Source organism: Spathaspora passalidarum, assembly GCF_000223485.1.
Source record: "Spathaspora passalidarum NRRL Y-27907 unplaced genomic scaffold SPAPAscaffold_6, whole genome shotgun sequence".
NCBI lineage: Eukaryota > Fungi > Ascomycota > Pichiomycetes > Serinales > Debaryomycetaceae > Spathaspora > Spathaspora passalidarum.
The window spans coordinates 866983-888161 of NW_006767430.1; the positions used below are offsets into that span (position 1 = coordinate 866983).

A 21179-nucleotide genomic window follows, 5' to 3' on the forward strand; every position below is an offset into this window, starting at 1 on the left:
TTCTCTTGCATTCCTTCTACTGTTCTTTTCCTATACAAATATACATAGCCATGACATCCCTACGTTTGGGGCATCTGAGGGGGAGAGCAACCCTGTTTTATGCCATGAGCACGTTGTCAATACTATTCTTTTTGTATTATTATTTTTCTTATCATGGAGAGATGGCTTATGAAGAACTAGAGTCAATCTACCTCAAATCGCATGATGCTGATGATGCTGATAGCACTCAATTACTGATTGACCTGGCACTAATAGAAACCAACAATCTTGTTGAAGAACCCGCAATTCAATTGTTACAACAGGAAATGATTGAGATGGACACTAGAGAAGTAGATCTTCATGCGTCAATTTACGACCAAATCTTCGCCAATCACGAGATGGAATCGGTGTTTGCAAATCTTGATTTCGATCAACGATGTCAATTATACTTTAACAATTTATATGTCAAGAATAATAACTGGTTCCTCGACCCCCATCAACAGATGAAACCTGATCACAAATCAGCACAATTTCGAGAATATAGACAGAAAAATTACGAAAACTTTAAAGCAGAGTTTGATAGAAAAAAAGATAAACCAAAAGAGCCAAATCAATATGATAAGAAATTGGAAGATTTCATTAAGGATAAATTTAATGGATTCAAAAGTGAAGAAGACGACGAATTTCCTCAAAAACTAGTGGAATATTTTACCACAGTCAGAGTATTCAACAAATGTTTTGTCACAAATGAAGATCCAGATCAAATATCCAAAGTAAATTCATTCATAGATTATCAAAGACAGATTCTTGATAGAGAGTCAGATCGATATCCATTTGAACATACCGACCCAGAGAAATTGTCTGTGGCAAAACATATCGAACCTTCTGCTTTTGAACACAGAGTGTATCCATGGATGACTTTCGAATACCCTGTTTATGAACATTGGACTGGTGCTATGGTTCATGAACCCCCTGATGCACAATCTCTCAATCCACAAGCATACAAAAGCAAATCTACATCCAAAAGTTCGTCAAATTTCATAAAACAGTTCAAAAATAGACTCAACGGTAGAGGTATAGTGTTAACTTTACCAGATCATCACACACACGGTGTTGTAAGCATGATTAGATTGTTACGTGCCCTTAAAAACAGACTACCAATTCAAATTGTCAATTTTGAAGATTTGGCTCTTGAAAATAAAAAGCAAATTGTGGCTGCAGCTCGTGATGATATTGAAACCTTACCCATGTCATATCAAAAAGTAGCGGAATATCTTGGTGATGATTATTTCAATCATAATGAAGGTGGATTACCTAAACAAGAGGTCTGGTTTGTAAGTGTTCATAATGCCATCAACAAGAATTATCGAGACAAATTCACTCGATTTGGAAATAAATTCTTGGCTGCGTTTTTCAATTCATTTGAGGAATTCATGCTTGTTGATGATGATGCTGCAATGTTAAAACTGCCCGAGTTTTTCTTTAATCTAAAATCATATCAAGAAAAAGGGGCCGTGATGTATCGTGATAGAACTACAGGTAGTTCAGGTAAGCGAACATTTTTCAAAAAATTGGGACCATCACTTGTAGATGCAGCTATGTTTGATATTCCCATAATAACTGAATACACTCTTGATCGAGAGTTTTTCAAAGGAACGACATATTATATTGAAGCTGGACTAGTCATGATGAATCGAAAACTTCATTTTGATTCAATCTTAGTCACTCTTCAAACCTATTTCTTTGACCAGATTAGAAAAAAAGTCTACGGAGATAAAGAGCTATTTTGGTTAGGTATGGCATTAAATGGAGATGAAAAATATCATATTAACGGAATGGCAGCTGCAGCCGCGGGGGTAATAACTGATCCTAAAGATAGACTTCGGAAAAATGGGGAAGAACATTATTCCTTAGAACTTTGTTCGGCCCACCCGGCCCATATAAGTGATGAAGATGAACATACATTATTGTGGATTAACTCGGGACTATCGGTTTGCCACCATTCAAGTGGAGTCGATTACGAAATGGAATCAAAGGTTGGCACCAAATTCAAATTTGTCCCACAAACAGTTGAGGCATTTAAGGAATTTTTCACTAGTCCTTTAATTATAAAACATGCTATTATTGCTGCATATGATGGAGGCTGGCATCATAATATTGAAGATGAACCGCTGAGAGGTTGGCAGTCAACTAAATACTGCCACAAGTATATGTGGTGTTCATTCTCCAGTATTGGTGGAAAAAAGAAAGATGGCAGCAGTAACTATTTGGAAGGAAAGGTAATTACATTTGAAGAACACGAAACGGCATTATTCAAGTATTATGCTGACACATATTTAGCGTTAGAATAAGCAGTATAAATAGAATAAATTTTTTTAGAACAAACAATAAAGGCGGAGCATAATTTAAAGCCCCCCACACAAAGGCTTGAATTACCACATACTTGAATGGAACGTGTACCCCATAACAATCAGGCACAGTACCGATCTAGTTGCTGCCGTTGGTCGAGGATTTACTTCAGAATGAATATAGCAAATACGTCATGGATGAACTGGATAACCTTATGTGTGTCAAAGCAACCATTAACATCCATGCAGTACCCGTGATTCCCACTCAAAACAAAATCTTACATAATCTCAACAATAGAAAAAGTTTTCACCAACAATAGTAAGGTACGTCATAACGGCACAAGAGATGTTACCAAGCCTTGTGTAAAGCAACTATATGCATAGCCACTGTTTTTGGACCGTAGTAGATCTGGGGTCCTTCCAATCTGGGTAAAAAACCCACGTTCAAAGAGGCTTTTTTTGCATCTATAGTTAAATTGGAAACAGTACACAAAAAATTTAGATCGTTCACTGCAACACACCCCAAACATCTCCAGCTTTTGACAATTTAAAAATTTGAAGAATACATGTATCTTTCTTTTTTTTTATCAGCTCTATAGAATATGGGTAGTGGTATGACAAGACATAGCAAGAGTAATACAAGGTTGTTCTTTTATCTTGTGGTAATAACTTGGTTTATATCTGCACTAACTTGGATAAGCGTAATACAATTCCTCCCGAGTCAAACACATTCTGTGAATTTCTCCTCTACAAGCAACGACTGGGAACAAGCGGTTCCTGAAAATAAGCTAGAGTTACCCTCATTCAAAGAAGATCCCATAATAAAATTATTACAGGCAGATTTGCAAGATCTGTCTAACCTAGAAACTGAGTTACATTCTCTGGTATACGACCAGATATTCAAGAATCATGAAATAAGCAGTGTGCTATCCAACCTTGATTTCAATCAAAGGTGTGATTTGTACTTTCGCAATTTATATGTGGCTGACCAAAACTGGAAATTAGATCCTGATACACAGTTTAACATAGACTACAACTTTGAGGAATTTTTGGAATTTAGACATAAACACTACGATGAATTCAAACAAGAATTTTATGCTAACCGAGGTGGAAGAGATGTTAAAGAGTTAGCCAACTTCATTAGAGAAAAATACAACAAAGCAAAAGAGAATGATCATGTACAGACTATAGTGGAGTATCTTTCAACGTTGAGAATCTTTAACAAATGCTATGTTACTAATGACAACAGAACCCAAATAGAGGCCACCAAAAGCTTTGTGAATAGACAGAAAACACAAATACTTGAAGCTCCTGCATTTGTAGAGACCAAACGAGAAAGGATGACTGATTTTAAATCAGTAGGATTAAATGCATTTGAACATAGAGTGTACCCTTGGTTATCCTTTGAATACCCATTATATGAACATTGGTCAGGAGCAACGTTTTTTGACCCACCTACTCTCAAAACAGGCCAGGGATACTGGGGAAAAAGATCAACTTCCAAGACCTATTCGTCGTTCCTTAGTGAATTCAAAAACAAATGTAATGGTAAGGGATTAGTCTTAACCATGCCAGATTCGCATGTAGATACCGTGGTTAATCTTATTCACTTATTACGGGCCCTCAAAAACACCCTTCCCATTCAAATTGTCAACTTTGAACCATTATCATTCGATACAAAACAGAAACTAGTAACTGCTGCCCAATCTGATTTCATAACGTTACCTAAATCATACGATAAAGTAGCTAAGCATCTTGGTTCTGACTATTTGGGGCCCGGAGGATTGCCCAAGCAGGAGATATGGTTTGTTAGTGTTGCCAATGCCATTGATCGCCACTATAGAGACAAATTCAAATATTTTGGAAATAAATTCTTGGCTACCATATTCAATTCTTTTGAAGAGTTTATTCTCATTGATGATGATACAGTCATGTTGCAATCACCAGAATACTTTTTCAATATAAAGAAATATCAAGAAACTGGAGCATTAATGTTTCGGGACCGTACATCCGCCTTCCGGAAACTGGATGATTGCGAGTTTCTTAAAAGGTTAGGACCAGCTACGATTGATTCAATCATGTTTGATATACCAATAATGACGGATTATAGTATATCAAGACCATTCTTCGATAAATTGTATCATTACATCGAGGCCGGGTTAGTTGTTCTTAATAGAAACATTCATTTCAATTCCATGCTTGTTATTCTGCAGATTAATTTCTTCTCACCAATATCCAGTAAAGTGTACGGAGACAAAGAATTATTCTTTCTTGGATTTGCATTCAATGGTGACGAAAATTATTATGTCAATACCCTCGGAGCTGCATCTGTAGGGAACTTAACGGATCCCCAGGAAAGACTAGGTCCGGATGATAAGCCACTACGTTCTCAAGAATTATGTTCTTCTCACCCCGGGCATATCAGTGATGAAGATGGTCATACTTTACTATGGATCAATTCGGGATTTGCAAATTGTCATTATGCAGATATAGTAGATTATTCCAAGGAAATAACCTTTAATACCGGGTTGAAATTCCTTCCTCAGGATGAAGACTCATTCAAAAAACACTATCTGTCCCCATTGAGGATTCGTAATGCTATAATCCCACCATATGATGGATCAATTCATGTCAATGTGCTAGGCGAGCCAATGAGAGGCTGGGATCAACATAAATATTGTCGAGGGTATACATGGTGTGCATACGATATAGTCGGGGGATTATCTACTATGGGAAAGGTTAATAGGATCCAAGGCTCATTGATTGAGTATAAAGAATGGGAACAGAATTTGTTTGATTATTATGCTGATATTTGGGTTGGAGAGGAATAATGAAGCACTCAGCTATAACATTAAATTGTAACACCTGTCATTTTATTGGGTGTAGTAGGATAAGATCAAGCAAAAGTTTCAACAAGTCCGAGATAAATTCCTGCTACTTATAGCTGCAAAATTATTGCAAAATGTACAATATTTTCTTCTGTATATATAGACGCTGCATATAATTCTGACTAAACGAATATTTAACAAAAACGTTCAATGGCTAGAGCTTTGACTTTTAACCAAAAGATTGTGAGTTTCGATGCAATGTTGAACTTACTTCTCAATAGAATATGTAGGAAACGAGCGATGATGTGTTGATGCTATAAAAACTACATCCGAAATAACTTGTATTTAAATATACCCTTCCGAATAACGTTGCACGCAAGTTTCCCGATTGGGCAATTTAAGGCTTGGCCACAAAAGTTGTTTTCATTTTGTTAAGCGAGAGCCAGATGCAAAAAATTATCTTTGGACCATTTACAAAGAAACAAGTATATAATTGATTAAAGATGACTGACAGTGACGAATACCTAGTAAAGTTTCTAACAACCTACTTTCCCCAATTTCCTGATCTTATTATTACATCCATTTTTGGTTTTCTTACTCCAGAATATCTAGCTGATTTCCTTATACATTTTCCTGATAGCAAAATCAAAGGGTTTAGTCGTAATTATTACTACCATAGACTACACCTTGAAATAACTCCATCATATAATGGAATTAAATGCACCAGCTGTGGTTATAAAAATGTCTTAGTTCAAGGATCGACTGCAATTTACCAATTTATGGATAATTTCCCTGACGTTACCCCTAACACAGTAGATTTGATACATAGTGGTAGCGATTTCAAAGATGTAATGGAGATTTTACGTAAGTATCATGATATATTTCACAAAATTGGCGAAATACACGTTGTACTTGTAGGTTGCAAGATTACAATCGAGGATTTCAAGTATTTATTATCATTGGATAATTTAAAGAGACTTCTTTTGTCACGAATGGATTTGAGAATGATACAACTGGAGTTGAATAATAATCCGAGATTTAGTAACCATCCTAATCTCGCTAGCATTGAAATTTCATATCTCAATGTGAGTGATTGGCTGAAGGTTAGGTTTCCTGATAAGTTGGAATCTCTTAGCATGTCAACATTTAGGACCTCTGAGGTTTTCGCGGTGAAAATTCCTGAAGGTGTTAATACTATTATCTTGTCTAATTGTTACATCTTAGATTATTTATTTTTTCAGGCTAAGGTACCCGAGAACTTGTGTCGTCTTTACTTAGTAAACGCTGGATTGGAATCCATCGTAGTTGACGAGTTGCCTGTTGGCTTGAAATATCTAAGTTTAGCAAAGAATGAAATATATACGATCCTGGGGAAGTCATGGCCGGGAAGTCTCGAGTATTTACTGTTGGCAGATAATGAATTTGATGATGATGCCGTGAAAGAACTTGTTGAAACCATTGGGTGGCCACCAATATTGAAATTCTTGGATATTTCTGGTAATCCAATTCAGCACCTTCAAACTTTGAAGAGACTACCCGGGGATTTACAAACATTAGTTGCGGCAGAAGTACCGTGGAAGTTGTCCAAGAGACAAGTGGGAGAATTCCCGAGTAATTTGACAGGGTTGGCATTACATTGCTGTTACTTCGGCAATTTGTCACATTTCCTATTTCCTCCATCACTAACTTCCTTGAGATTGATACATAATGAGATTAAGGATGTATTATCGTACAGTGATTGGAGTCAACTCAAGAATTTATACAAATTAGATCTTTCTTCGAACTCGATCAAGAGTTTAGACGGTTGGATACTTCCTCCTAACCTTCTCCAATTAAGAGTAAATTGTAATCCAATTAAAAAGTTGACTCTGAAGTTCCCGTTATTTAACCGAAACTACAACTTTAGGCTACTCAGATTCGAGATGCGAGAGTGTAAGATCAAAAAGGTGGATATAGATTATGTACCTCCCAATTTGAAAGTCTTTGATCTTTCAACGAGCAAATTGCCCAAGTCAATTGTGTGGCCAACTACTTCTAACCATTTTCAACAATTATTGTTGCCCAAAAATGTCGAATGTATATTCAGAAGTGAAAAGATTTCAGTTATTGAATAGAAAGACAATCATTTTTGGTGAGATATTATAATAGTTTTATCCTTACGGATAATTGGGGCGTCTCTATGTATCTGATCTATACGTAATGAAGAAAGGCTGCCAGCGTAGTCACCTGATATAGTCAGCCCCATGGAAAGAAAAAAAAATCTGCCTCGCGTTAAATTCCGTTCTTTTTTTTTTTCTCTATCAAGGAAAAAATTTTTTGACGGCAAAGAAATTACAAGCTGGTTGTCCCAAGCTATCAGTTCAACAACACACAGCAATATCACCAAATCAAACTGAGAAATATCTCTAAATAAATAGACCTTAATCTATATTCATTTTATCCAATACTTTCTATATTATTTAATTTCTTTGCTCCCCCTTCCTTTGCGACAGACCCCCTTTTGTATACAAAAAACTCTAAGTGGTCACACGAAAAGAAAACTAGCCAGCCATGACAGCACAAAGACGTTCCTCGCGAAGTACCAAGGGTAAACACAGCAAGAGATTCACAGACGAGATCATCGGGGATGATCTTGATTTGCTTGATAAGCACCGTGTGAAGAAACAAAAGATTCAAGAAGGTGTACACGAGGATGACAAGGAGTATAAACAAGAAGACGAAGGGGTGGTTGATTGTCGCCCCTGTGGAACAAATCAAGATAACTATGACGAAGAAAACGATCAAGGTGGTACTTTTATCCAATGTGACAAGTGTAACACGTGGCAACACGCAAAGTGTATGGGATTTACCAGAAACAAGCGTATTCCAGAAAATTACACCTGCGATCAATGCAGTCCTGAGTTATACGACAAAGAAAAACTTAAAAGAAGGTCGGCAAAATCACAAACCCCCGAGAAGAAAACTAGCACCGAGGAAGAAGAACCTAAACTAGATACCAAACCAGTTGTCACCCTTGATAGTTTAAAGGATGATACCAGATTAAGCACCGCCAAGGCATTTTTCAACTTTTTCAAAAGAAGCTTCCCACCTGAAGATCAAAGTTCAACTGAAGCAAAAGAGCTCAAGGCTACTGAATGGGCGTTAGAGATCGAGGATATCATATTCCGAGAATTCCAAGGGAAATTGTATACTTCAGAAGGTAGAAGAATCTTGTTCTTACTCAAGAAGTATTTCATGAAGGATATTTTACTGGGCACCATTACTTTTGAAGATATTGTCAAGAAGACTCCTAAAGAAATCAACCAGAATATCGAGAAAATTGAAGCTCAAAATAAAGAAAACATTAAAAACATTATCTTGCATGAAAATGACACCAATGAAATTATCAGACGAACCCATAAAGGTGACATTGTTAAAGAAAATGAGAATGACAACGATAGAGTTGATTGGATTGATGCAAGTATAACTACCAAGAAGGTTGATCATAGGATTTTCTCTAGTGAAGAAGAGGGTACTCCTGATGTAAGGAAACCAAGTATAACTGCTAGTAGTATAGAACAAAGTACTTATAATAATCTCAACCCTCGTATAGAAGATTCTGATGATGATGACGATGACGACGAAGAGGAGGAGGAGAAGAAGCAAGAAAAAGTAGAAGAAAATACAGTCAAGACTGAAGCAACATCTGAAAAACAAAATTTGTCTCCCGAAACGAAATCTTCTGAATCAAGCGATTTGGAACAAGTAGAGCACCCGGACGAGGATGCTCTATTCCCAATATTAACAGGTGGAAAACCCATAAAACCAGTTGAGATTGTTAATCCGAAAGTTTGGGAAGGTACCATCGAGTTTCCTGATTTCACTCAGTTTGAAGCAATTGGAGAATTCCATACTTGCACCAATTATTCCATCAACCATGCCAAAGGTCAAGCTATATGTCATGATATTTTAGATCAAAAAATTTACCATGTTCAAGGAAGACTAGATCGAAAAGTTGCCGATGGATATTTAAACAAAATTACAAGCTCCCGAGACTTGATATTTGTCGAGATTAAACATGCCCCTCTCCAAGAAGACCAATTCAATAAGTTGTATCAGTATTTGTTACTTGAGGATAAGGTTGGTGTATTATCAGGTAAGCCATGGTTTGTCAAAGATGCGTATATCATGCCTATTGATTTCAGGGACGATAATATGCCATCATATGTAAAAAGCCACAAGAGGGATATGAGAATTGGGTTATTTGCTGCTTTTGTCGTGAAACGAGATTATCGACCTCTGACTGGAGCTCTTGCTGCTGACAATGTTACTTCCACCAGTAGTTACAACGAAGGACTCTCATTCGAAGCGATCATGAGTCAACTTGGAGGAAGCAATAACTCAACTTATGTTTGATGATTTTATGTATATAATATTTGTATAGTATTCTGTAATAGTACCGAGTTAATCTAGAAATGTCCTAATAGGTAGTTTGCAGTGTGCAGTTTAATAGTTAAAGTTGAAAAGTTTCCATATTCTGTAGAACCCTCTCTTATCATAGCCAAAAAAAAAAAAAAATAAAAAATGATTTATAGAAGATTCATAGCAAAATGTTACAACACTGGTAATGAAGGTAAACCGGATGAACACTGCCTCCAATCCAACCCAGCAAGATGAGGAAACCCATCAGGTTAATATATCTTCGCTAAAGATCCGGGAAGACTACAATTCAAGTTTGGTGTTTGGAAACGACCAATCTCAAATACACCCAGACATAACTGAGCTAGATCAAACGCAATGTGAAATATTCAATGAAGATATATTCTCCACTCCGTCAAAGAAAGAAAATGGGAGTATACCGTTGAGCTATCTACAGGACACCCAAGTGATTGAGCAAGAACATATAGAATCACCCAAGTCACAATTTATAGGTGATACCCAAGTTATAGACTCACCTTCTTCAAGTGATCAGAAAACACGCGTACGGCATGTCCCAAATCTACCAGAAATTAGTGAATCACCCGTGATTGCTTCATATGAGACGGAAACCCCGTCATCGGGAGCCAGTCACGACCAAGTACGACGTGATTATCAACTACAAGACACTCAAATTATAAACAACGACCAAACACAACGAATAGACGATTACACGCAGAGGATAGACAACGATTTTACACAACAAATAGACAATTATACGCAGAGAATAGACAACAATTTTATTCAACAAATAGACGGAGACACTCAAGCCTTTACCCAAGCACAAACCCAACTTATAGATCAAACCCAGAAAATCAAACTAGAATCTTTTCAGTTTAGTTCAGGAAACCAAGAAACACAACCAATTAACCAAAACGGAAACATATCTACAAGCTCACCAGAGAAACAGACTATGACCAGTTCCCCTCAACTTCTTGTTCCTCCACCCGAATTCATATCCCATACACAAGTGCTCAACACCCAAGAACAGGCAGATATAACTACTACAAGCCAGGGGAACAACGACACACTTGAAGTACAAAGTGATGATGAACAAGAGTCCGAGAACAAGCAGTTCGAGGACAGTTTGCTAGCCACAAGACTCAAACGTAAGATGTCACAGCCAGGAAGTCCCATCAAAAGATTAAAACGAAATCAAACCACTATGGAAATTCCCGAAATGAAAACTCCAGTTGATTTACGAATGAAGAGTGAACCAATTGTGCTAGCCAGCCCCAGCACACTAACGAGTCAATCATCGCCCCCAGTGCAACTAGTTAAGCGTACGAGCAGTCCTACCAAGGAAACAGATCGAGAAAATACCACCATACCCGATGATGAAGAGGTAGAGGAAACAACTATTCCCGATGAAGAACCGACAAGGATACATCCGCCTTCTTCTCCTCAATTTAACATTCCATTTGAAGACGGGTCTTCAGAACTGGAAGATATCGACGATGTAGATGAGCCAATTCCTGGTAAACGAAGGATACGTAACATCATAGACTCCCAACCTACCATGGACGAAACTACTTTTGACGAAAGTAATGATACGAAAGTCTTGCGAGTTGAGACTCTGAATGTGTTAACGCAAGATGACATTGTAAACCACAACAGTGTTTGGGCTACATATAACAACTTGAAAATATATAGTGGCACGGTGGTAAACAAGGATATTGAGTATCTGAATGTCGACTTCCGGGATGGGATTTACCGAATCAAGAATACTGATTTGAAACTATTGGATATCAGAATTGGTGACACGTTGAATATCAGGAACTCTGCTCACAAATACGTGGTCACTGGATTAGGTTGTTCGGAATCGTCATCATTTATCCAATGCATTCGAGGATACAATGTTGTTTACTTGTGCAAGTTCCCCTCCAAACCAAAAGACCACGAGTTCAGAGTATCATTATCTGAGTGTTTCATGGAAGTTGACGATTGGGCCCTACATGAACTGAACTATCAACTCATTATAGAAAGCCACGATTTGTTGAGTGATACAGTCCCGTTGACTCCGACAAAAACAAACAAGTTCATACCATTTATAAGCCAAGTAAGCAGTAAAGCATCGCCATTACGTCGCTCGACCCATGAAAGGACTAGTTTATTTTCTGGTAGGTTATTTTGTATCACAGGGATAGTTGGCGATCGCAAGAATGAAATCAAGCAAATGATTGAAAATAATGATGGAACATTGATTGATCGGGAGCTCAATGAAATATTTCAGTATAGCACAGTTGGAGATTCGCTAGTATTGCAATCGGATTACCTTGCCGGGTTATCCTTCGGGGCATTAATTTCAAACAGTTATTGTCGTAGTGCCAAGTACCTCCAAGCATTGGCTTTAGGATGGCCCATTCTTTCAGATGTTTATATTGACGATTGTATAAACGATAGCTCTACCCTTGAAGCGTGGCCGGGTTATTTGTTACCTTCGGGTCAATCGAAACGGTTGAATGCAGTAAAGAGTTACGATGTATTCAAGTTCAGAAAGAATTACGAATGTGGGGCCATGTTGAATGAACAGCTAAGTCTCAACAATAACTTGTTGCATGGCATCGATGTAATTATCTTGACCATTAACGTTAATGCTAATTCGTTGGAAACTAGTAAATTGATATTCCATTCGTTTGGAGCTAGATCGTTACAGTACTGCTCTAAGCTGGGACAAATACAGAAGTTGTTCAAGCTGTTGGGAGGTGATATCATAGTGTATGACGATGGAAACACCATAAACAAGGTATTGTCAAACATGGCTTCAAGAAATATCAAAAAACAGAAAGAATCAAAGAAAGTAAAAGTCGTTGATTGGGAATGGTTGGTTCAGTGCGTCATTGGAGGAATCATTTGGAAATCACCGACATACACAATAGATATATAGACTACAGACACTTTTACATAAACTTTTATATTTCTAAACCGCGTTATATCGTTACATATTCTATATAAATATCTTCAATCATGATCTACCCATAATTCTTCTTAATAATTCCGAAGAAGTGGACTTGACTAATTTAAATCCATTGTCATTAGAAACAGCATCACCGTTTTCTTCTAATCTTCTTCTCAAGTATTCCTTAGTTTCCAAAGGAGGACCCCATGGAACATATTTGATGACATTACCAATTTGGTGTCTGTTAATCAAATCAAAAGTCACAGAATCAGACATACCCATTAATTGCCCCAAGACAACGTTAGTTTTGTTGTTATTGTCTTTGGTGGATTCATTGTAAACTTCACTACTAGCCAAATGCAAGGATTCGGCATTGTGAGAAGCAACCACCAAGTGACCAATGGTGGATTCGTTACCCTTATCATGCAAGATTGAATCAATACAGTATGCAATTCCTTGGTTGTAGTTGAAATCAGTGTCTTCTTTAGTTTGATGGATAATGGTAGCTCTGTTCTTTTCGGAGTGGATGTAAGCACCACGAACTAATTTCAAACCAACCCTGTAATTGTTCTTAACAGCCAATTGCTCTTCCTTGGCTAACAAGGATGAGGATTCAGACAAGTACATTTGCAAAGTACCAACCACAGAAATAGGTTCATTCATCTTGTTGAATTTGGAGTATAAACGACGTTGTAATTCATAAACACCTTCTTGTAATTCGTGCTTTTCAGCATCAACAACGGCTACAGTGAATGGCGCAACTCTAGCTGGGTACTTCTTTTGCAAGGCGATATTAGCATCGTAAACGGCTTGACACACCTTGGTGGCTTTTTCCACCAATCCTTCAAATTCAGCAGCAGAAGTGGTGTTGTATTCACGCAAAACTCTGGCTGAATCTTTGGCAAAACCAGTTGGTTTTAAGGCAACATAACCTGGTGGAATGGAGTTGACATCAGAAGCTTTGGCAAGCATGCTTTCCATGTGAGGAACAAGTATTTCCTTGACGGATCTGCAAGTTTCATCAACAATGTATTCTGGATCAACATTGTCATTACCATCACAAGCTTCAATGGTCAAACTAATCATCATATTATTGATTCCACGTTCGTGCAATCTCATCCCGGTTGTCTTGACTTCTTCGATGGTTTCACCTCCACAGTAGATACGATAAACCAATGCCTTGACAATGGAAAGTGGGACATATGGGAATAGTTTTATGCAGGTGTTAAGGATAGGTTTATTCAAAGTACACAATCCCATAATTAAGAAAGAAAGAAGTTCCTTGTTAGTAAATACACTGAGATGCTCAAAACTACGTTCTTCTGGTTTGGTATGCAATGGAACATTGGTGGTTGTGTTGGTCATAGTGGTAGTGGCCCTCTTGTTAGGGTGGATATTGAAATGACGGAGTGGTATGTATGACGAGCGCAAAGCTGGTGCAGTGCGTAAAGCAGCAACGGCTGATCTGCGGAGTGCAGCATTAGAATATAAAGAGAGAGACATTTGATAACCTAAAGAAGAAAGAGAAAATCTGGGGCAAAAGATGAAGGGTAGGATATTGTCATTATTTATAATCCGAAACAGACCACTTGATGCCTCACTATCTCAAAAAGTAATGATTATAATCATTGTAAATGGCACCAAATATTTTAGTGTAGATTGCATAAAAATTTTGGTTATCAGAAGCGACGGAGTTTCCGCTCCAAAAAAAGAATCCCGAAGGAAAAATTTGGTGTGACCACTGTTTTGAAAATTAGGAAAACAGAAGCGACATAAAATTTTTTTTTTTGTCTGCCCCTCAAATGCGAAAAACCGTTTGGTGTAGGATGCCACCCGCACTTTTTTTCTTGGGGAAATGAAATGCGAAAATGTCCTCACTTGCCTAAAGGTAGTCTACACCGAGACAATTAAAATTCGGGGGGCAGCCGCCTTATACCGAGCGCATGTGCTTTCTTTTAAACTGCCTAATGTAAATGCCGTAGGGTACAATCTTTTTTTTTTTGGAGATGCCATAACTAAAGACGAATGTAAGAGTTATGATTCCAATGTAGCTTCATATCGCATTCCGAAGGTTTCTTCTAAACTTTAAAACTGCTTATCAGCCAAGACTTTTCGGGTGCACATTCCCGTTCCACAAGGCGAAAATCAATCATGAAACAATTTATTTACCGTTGTTATTGTAGTTTCCAAAGGGGATCTTCGCTTATGTATGACATCAGGGAAACCTGGAGTAACTCATAAATTATGTACTTTAGCCGATACAAAAGAGCTGATCTTCTTTGTTTTACAAAGGGACGGAAAGTACAACCCGTGTCGGATTATTTCGGTTGGAAACTTTGTTTCGTGTTTTGATTTAGTTCCAAATGAGAATTATCTTTTATATAGGCATATACGAACCATATGACTACACGCGATATTTGTGTGTATGTTTGTGAATTAGTCAACTTTGAATTCCAACAATCTGGTAGCGGTGTTTAGTTCACGTGACCATGCATTAAGCCGCACCCTTCAACAGAAAAATGTGCAAAAAGTTTTGAGCACAATTGAAAAGATGGATTGTGATGAGCAGGATCTGCAACCAACCGTCAATTCTATATATGGTATCAAGAAAATTATGTTGATTAGATGTTCTAAGAAATGCGAATCTCATATAAGGACGCTAATACGGGGCATCAGCGGTACCAGTGTCGTATCTCAGATGAAAATACCCGATTTTAGTGAGCCCGAACTTAAGGATACTTCCTCTATGCTTAAGGTTGATCGAACTAAACGAATCTTTTTAACTTCAGGAGAAATTTATCAAAAGAAGAAAAATAAGCGGAAAAGACACGGTGATGTTGAAGAATCTCCCACGAAAAGTACCCCCGCAAAAAGCTCATGGGGAATTAATCCAACCTTATTGTCTGTTCTTAAAAGTGAGAAAGCTGTACCCACTACCGCTGATACTATAGGTAGCAGCGACAAGACAAGCATAGCGCCATCAGACCTTCAAACTAATATAGAGTACTATCTTCCCGTCGAGAATACCGTGGGGAGTCTGAAATACGAAAACATTTCAAAAGGACTAAGTAAAGCATTCACAAAACGTCAACTTAAAGAATACGTCGATGAAATGAAAAAGAAGCCAGAATTCCACCATGTTGTATATAGAAAAGTAAAGGGAAAGAGAGTGGTTATAAAAGAGGATTACATTGACACGATACTTTTGGATATCTGGAAACTAACCAAAACCGAAGGACAATTAGTAACAGATGTATTTGAAAGGAAAACCGTCCCTGTTACCAAACCACAGCAATACTTGCTCCATCCAGAAAGATCATCATTATTTTCAGAATTGAAGGCATTGGGTGTCAGCGTGGAAATGAAGAACGGGGCTTTACACATGAGTGGAACTCAAACAAGCTTGGATATTGCAGAGCATAGAATCAAAAATACAATTTCTGGGTTTGAGCGTAAAGAGATCGACTTGTCACATCTTGCTGAACAGTTTAACAAAGCAGGAAGAGCAGCTCTTCTATTCAAGTATGTTCAAGAAACACTCCATGTCTATTTCCAGCATATTGAAGACGGAAAATACATTATCCATGCTGAATATATGGGTTCGATAGATTTAGCCAAACAGCTCTTGATTTGGGCTTTGGACTTTAACCCACACATTGTCAACGAAATCTACAATAAGCACGAGCTTTTTAACCACAAGTTTATTCCAGTAAGCAATGATGAAAGTTTAGCATGGGTGGAAAAATCAACTAATTCTTTTTATCAACAAATGAAAGATTTCAAAACACCAACTAATCCACTTTTGGTATCCAAATTGCTGAAGATGAGAGACCCTATAGTAGAATCAAATGTGTTGAATGAATTAGTTGACCAGAAGGCATTGGAAAGAAAAGCAATGGAAGAAAAAGCATTGAAGGAGCTTTCTGGAATTTCAAGTTTGTTCAAGGAAGAAACTGACAATTTTGGCATGGATGAGTTTGAGAAGCTTTCGCTCAATGATGAGTTATCTCAATCAAAGGAAGAGACAGATCAACTTGTAACAAAAGAACATGTACTGTTATCATCCGAAGATGAGCTTTTAACTACAGATATGACAGAAGAATCTAGCAAAGAGGATGGGTTTGAATTCGATGAAGAACCATTAACGGTTGAATTATCCGATTACTTCAGTGACTCGGCTGTTGATAACCTTTATGAACAACTCAATGACACTAGTTATGCTGCTCGATTAAAGGGCGTTCCTGGGGATGCAATTTTGAGCAAAGCAATCACGGCCCAATTCGGTAACATCCTTTTAAAGTCTGAGAAGTCCGATGAATTATTCCCCAAGTTCGAAACAGTTACTGCAGAAAGCGAATTCAAATTTGTCAGCAATGGAATACCTTATATCAGTGACATAATCACTTCATTACCTTCTGCTGCAGAATCTGTGGATATCCCATACACTACCAAGGTCCAAATCAGATTTGCGCCTTCGTTATTTCACACACTGGAAGGATCTACCAAATCTGTTAAGGAATACTTGGACTACCCTCCGGTTGAAATACAAGCAGATATAAATACTTTTGGGGTACCCAATCCAGAAACTATGCTTGTGTATACAGCCGAGGCAGTCAAAAATATTGCCATTCCATTCCCTAAAGCCGCATGTGACGTTCAATTATCGAAAGTTATTGCCGGCGATTTGTTGAAGATTGATCATGAAAGTTCCGAACAAGAAGTATCCGATGAAGAAATCAGTAGTAGTTCTCGGAGGTTTAAAAATCAACCTGACCTTCCTCGTTACTTGGAAGAATCTAACTTGAAATTCAAAGGAGACAAAAAGTTACTGTGTAAACCCTCCATTGACATAAATATTAATGGAGAGAAGGTAAGATACGATTTCGTGAATGTGACCCATCGTACAGAAATCCCATTCCTTTTCAGAGATCGAATAATTACCCTTGCCATTGTGGAAGGAGGTGAATTTGGAGGACGGAGAACAGAAATTGTCATGGGAGAAGGAGAATTGTCAAAGGAGGAATTCCAATGGTTTTTAACTGATGTGGCCCAACTCCTTCAAAGTGCATCATAAAAGAATAAACTCATGTTTATAGAACAATTATTTGTATTGTGCCTGTATATATATATATATTTAAATCATACACTTTTAGTCACTTGTATGTCTTTATTTCTTTTCTTCTAAATTTTTAATATGTTTTTCCAAACTTGAAATTGAATTTTGTAAGGAAACAATATCAGCAACTATAACGGTGTTGGCTAATTTATATTGGTCTAATAAATAATAGTATGATACAACCCCAGTGGCAGTTACACCAAGTAAAAAACCAACAAATCCACCTCTGAAAGCACCAACTTTCTTAGGAGTGCTAGTGGCAGCAACAGTAGAATATGAGCGGACAGTAGATCTTGCCAAGTGACGTGATATAGATAACATTGTGCGTGTTTGAATTATTTATGGTGTGGTAAAGATTGTTGATTTTGAATAAGATTTTTTTTATTGCTTTGCGGAGCAGTGTGGTTTTTTTTTCGTTCGTTTTTAACTCGTTGCTTAATTGGCAAAATTGGTAGCGCAACTATACAACTTAAAAAAAGGCAACCAAAACTGTTTTGCTTGCTGATAAATAAATACGGGTGGTACAATCTGTTCTGATGATACTCCGTATAAAGTAAGTAATACCAATTGGGTTATTGTAAGCGTTTGGACACCATTTGAAATAGGAAAGAAAGCATGAAAATGACACAGGCTAGACAATTGCTCAGGAAATCATCTCCCCCCCTAAGATAGTCATCAGTTTGCAACACACACAACCAAATAGCAACATTCTGCAACCAAGTAGCACACTAAATAACTGCAAATAAAGGTATGTGCTATATAATTCAAATGGAATCAAAAGGCTAAATAGCTGGTGTTATGGCCAATTTCAACCTGGAACATGACTTTAATATGACAGATACCTACGTATTTAAAACAATAGCACATAACAAATGACTAGGATACTCTCTAGATACTTCTTTCAGTCTTATCAACAATCTTCTTATCATGTCGGCGATCAAGATTGTTTCAATATTGACTTGGGTGAGATTATGGTTTGTTCCCGGAAGTACTTTAACATCACGTGACAAAGGTATTAAATGCGACTTCCGGTCGGTGAGATGCTCATTACCAAATTTTTTTAGAGAATCTAAAATGAAAAATTAATACCATCTACAAGTACAACTATCCAACCATGGCTTCGTTAAAAACCACATATAAACAGCATAATAACATAGAACCATTCTATGTGGGAGGCATCAGTTGTACCATATCTTCCGATGGTCAATTTTTGGCTACTCCATTAAATGAAGATGTCATTATTACCAATTTATACACTAATGAAATAATACATAAAATAGAAGGTGATGGAGAGTTAATCACCAATGTAGTCATTACACCAGACGGAAAGAACTTGGCTATATTATCACAATCTCAACAGTTAAGAATTTTCGATGTGACTTTAGGAACCGTGACCAAGACTTTTAAATTGCCTTCGCCAGTATACATTTCCACTGCTGATTTCACTTCGAGTTTATTTGCATTTGGTGGTTCCGATGGGGTTATCACTGTATGGGATATTCAAAATGGTTATGTTACACATTCATTAAAGGGTCACGGTACTACCATTTGTTCCTTGAATTTCTATGGAGAATTGAATTCCACTGATTGGAAGTTGGCCAGTGGTGATACTATGGGTACTGTCAAGATTTGGGATTTGGTCAAGAGAAAATGTAAGTACACAATCAAGGAACATAATACAGCTGTGAGAGGTCTAGGATTCGATGACGAAGGAGAATATTTTATTAGTGCTGGAAGAGATAATGTTGCTATCATTTATAACACCAAGAATTTCAGACCTTTATTCACCCATCCTATTAATGAACAGATAGAAAGTGCTGGGTTTGTCAGATTACAACATAATAACAGACAATACTTTTACACCGCTGGTTCAGAAAATATTTTAAGAATATGGGATATCAAGACTGGAGAATTAGTTGCAAAATCAACTACTCCATTAAAGACTAGTGAAGAGTTATTAATCATCGATGTTATTAAGTTAGATGATACTTCATTATATTTGGTTGTTAGTGATCAAACAATTATTGAAGTTAGTTTACAAGAAGAAACAATCACTTCCAAAGAAGATCATTTGGAATTCCCAATAGTTAAACGTATTGCAGGTAACCACGGTATTATAGCGGACATAAGATATGTTGGACCTGAATTCAACCTTGTCGCATTAGCTACCAATTCTCCGGCTCTTAGAGTCATTGATCCTTCAAAACCATTGGAATTGAAATTATACGAGGGACACACTGATTTATTGAATGCCATTGACGTTTCTGATGATGGTAAGTGGATAGCTACTGCCTCTAAGGACAATGAAGCAAGATTATGGAGATGGAACGACGAAGAGGAAGAATTTGAATCATTTGCAAGATTCCAAGGTCATGCTGGAGCCGTTACTGCCATATCCATTTCCAAATCTGGCGGTAACATTGAAGTCCCTAAATTTATTCTTACCGGTTCCAGTGATTTGACAATCAAAAAATGGAAAATACCATCTGCTCCTAATTCGACAGTCAAAGTTTCCGAATATACTAGAAGAGCTCATGATAAGGATATAAATTCTATTGATATCTCTCCTAATGATGAATTCTTTGCTACTGCATCCTATGATAAATTGGCAAAAGTATGGAACACTGATTCTGGAGAAACTATCGGTATATTAAAAGGACACAAACGTGGGTTATGGGATATCAATTTCTATAAGTTTGATAAGTTGATTGCTACTGCAAGTGGTGATAAAACCGTCAAGGTATGGTCTTTGGTTGATTTCAGTTGTAAAAAGACATTTGAAGGTCATACTAACTCCATTCAAAGAGTCAAGTTCTTTAATTCTGATTCCCCACAATTATTATCAGCAGGTGCCGATGGATTAATCAAGCTTTGGGATTACAAGAGTGGAGAAGTCATTAAATCTTTGGATAATCATGACAATAGAATCTGGGCTCTTGATGTGAAAGAAGATGGTCAAGATTTTATCAGTGCTGATGCCGATGGGAAATTAACTGAGTGGGTTGATAACACCGAAGAAGAATTGCTTTTGAAAGAACAACAGAACAAAGAAAGAATCGAACAAGAACAAAACTTGTCTAACTTTATCAAGAACAAGGATTGGGCCAATGCCTTCCTTTTAGCATTAACTCTAGACCATTCTATGCGTCTTTATAATGTCATCAAGGCAAGTATTGAAACTAACGAAGATCCTGAATCACCAATTGGTTCTAAGCAATTAGAAGAAACGATTGTTGAATTAAATGATGATCAATTGATTAAGCTTTTCAAAAAGGTCAGAGATTGGAATATTAACTTCAAGTTTTTCGAATTGAGTCAGAAGTTATTAGCCGTTATATTGAATAATATAGCCATGGAAAAGTTGGTTGATATTCCTGGATTGATGAAAATCATGGATTCTATAGTTCCTTATAACGAAAGACATTATTCAAGAATTGATGATATGATTGAACAAACGTATATCTTGGATTATGCTGTTGAACAAATGAATAAACTTATAGCATAAGTAATTTATATAGTAATGAATGGAAAATTCAATTGGTCCTTACAATGTA

The 21179-nt window shown here is 37.2% G+C and overlaps 9 protein-coding genes across 9 annotated transcripts; 7 read left to right on the forward strand and 2 right to left on the reverse strand. All coding sequences in view use genetic code 12, as the record gives it.

The window, feature by feature from the left end:
* Positions 1–161: 161 nt before the first annotated feature.
* On the forward strand, positions 162–2330 carry SPAPADRAFT_52215 (alpha-mannosyltransferase; the record flags this gene model as incomplete). The annotated part of the gene is made up of 1 exon (XM_007377003.1): positions 162–2330. The coding sequence occupies one exon, from the start codon at positions 162–164 to the stop codon at positions 2328–2330; it is 2169 nt and encodes a 722-aa protein (XP_007377065.1).
* Positions 2331–2941: 611 nt separating this feature from the next.
* On the forward strand, positions 2942–5158 carry SPAPADRAFT_141907 (alpha-mannosyltransferase; the record flags this gene model as incomplete). The annotated part of the gene is made up of 1 exon (XM_007377004.1): positions 2942–5158. The coding sequence occupies one exon, from the start codon at positions 2942–2944 to the stop codon at positions 5156–5158; it is 2217 nt and encodes a 738-aa protein (XP_007377066.1).
* A 584-nt stretch (positions 5159–5742) lies between these two features.
* SPAPADRAFT_68248 (uncharacterized protein) lies at positions 5743–7375 on the forward strand (the record flags this gene model as incomplete). The annotated part of the gene is made up of 3 exons (XM_007377005.1): positions 5743–6019; positions 6074–6240; positions 6397–7375. 3 exons carry the CDS (start codon positions 5935–5937, stop codon positions 7267–7269), a joined length of 1125 nt encoding a protein of 374 aa, XP_007377067.1.
* An 89-nt stretch (positions 7376–7464) lies between these two features.
* SPAPADRAFT_156645 (uncharacterized protein) lies at positions 7465–9665 on the forward strand (the record flags this gene model as incomplete). Its single annotated transcript, XM_007377006.1, has 1 exon — positions 7465–9665. One exon carries the CDS (start codon positions 7706–7708, stop codon positions 9548–9550), a length of 1845 nt encoding a protein of 614 aa, XP_007377068.1.
* A 96-nt stretch (positions 9666–9761) lies between these two features.
* On the forward strand, positions 9762–12497 carry RAD9 (chromatin-binding protein; the record flags this gene model as incomplete). The annotated part of the gene is made up of 1 exon (XM_007377007.1): positions 9762–12497. The coding sequence occupies one exon, from the start codon at positions 9762–9764 to the stop codon at positions 12495–12497; it is 2736 nt and encodes a 911-aa protein (XP_007377069.1).
* On the reverse strand, positions 11310–14093 carry PUT1 (proline dehydrogenase; the record flags this gene model as incomplete). The annotated part of the gene is made up of 1 exon (XM_007377008.1): positions 11310–14093. One exon carries the CDS (start codon positions 14010–14012, stop codon positions 12576–12578), a length of 1437 nt encoding a protein of 478 aa, XP_007377070.1.
* A 967-nt stretch (positions 14094–15060) lies between these two features.
* SPAPADRAFT_52221 (uncharacterized protein) lies at positions 15061–17583 on the forward strand (the record flags this gene model as incomplete). The annotated part of the gene is made up of 1 exon (XM_007377009.1): positions 15061–17583. One exon carries the CDS (start codon positions 15061–15063, stop codon positions 17581–17583), a length of 2523 nt encoding a protein of 840 aa, XP_007377071.1.
* A 93-nt stretch (positions 17584–17676) lies between these two features.
* On the reverse strand, positions 17677–17946 carry SPAPADRAFT_56956 (uncharacterized protein; the record flags this gene model as incomplete). The annotated part of the gene is made up of 1 exon (XM_007377010.1): positions 17677–17946. The coding sequence occupies one exon, from the start codon at positions 17944–17946 to the stop codon at positions 17677–17679; it is 270 nt and encodes an 89-aa protein (XP_007377072.1).
* A 793-nt stretch (positions 17947–18739) lies between these two features.
* UTP13 (Utp13p) lies at positions 18740–21130 on the forward strand (the record flags this gene model as incomplete). Its single annotated transcript, XM_007377011.1, has 1 exon — positions 18740–21130. One exon carries the CDS (start codon positions 18740–18742, stop codon positions 21128–21130), a length of 2391 nt encoding a protein of 796 aa, XP_007377073.1.
* Between the last annotated feature and the right edge of the window lie 49 nt (positions 21131–21179).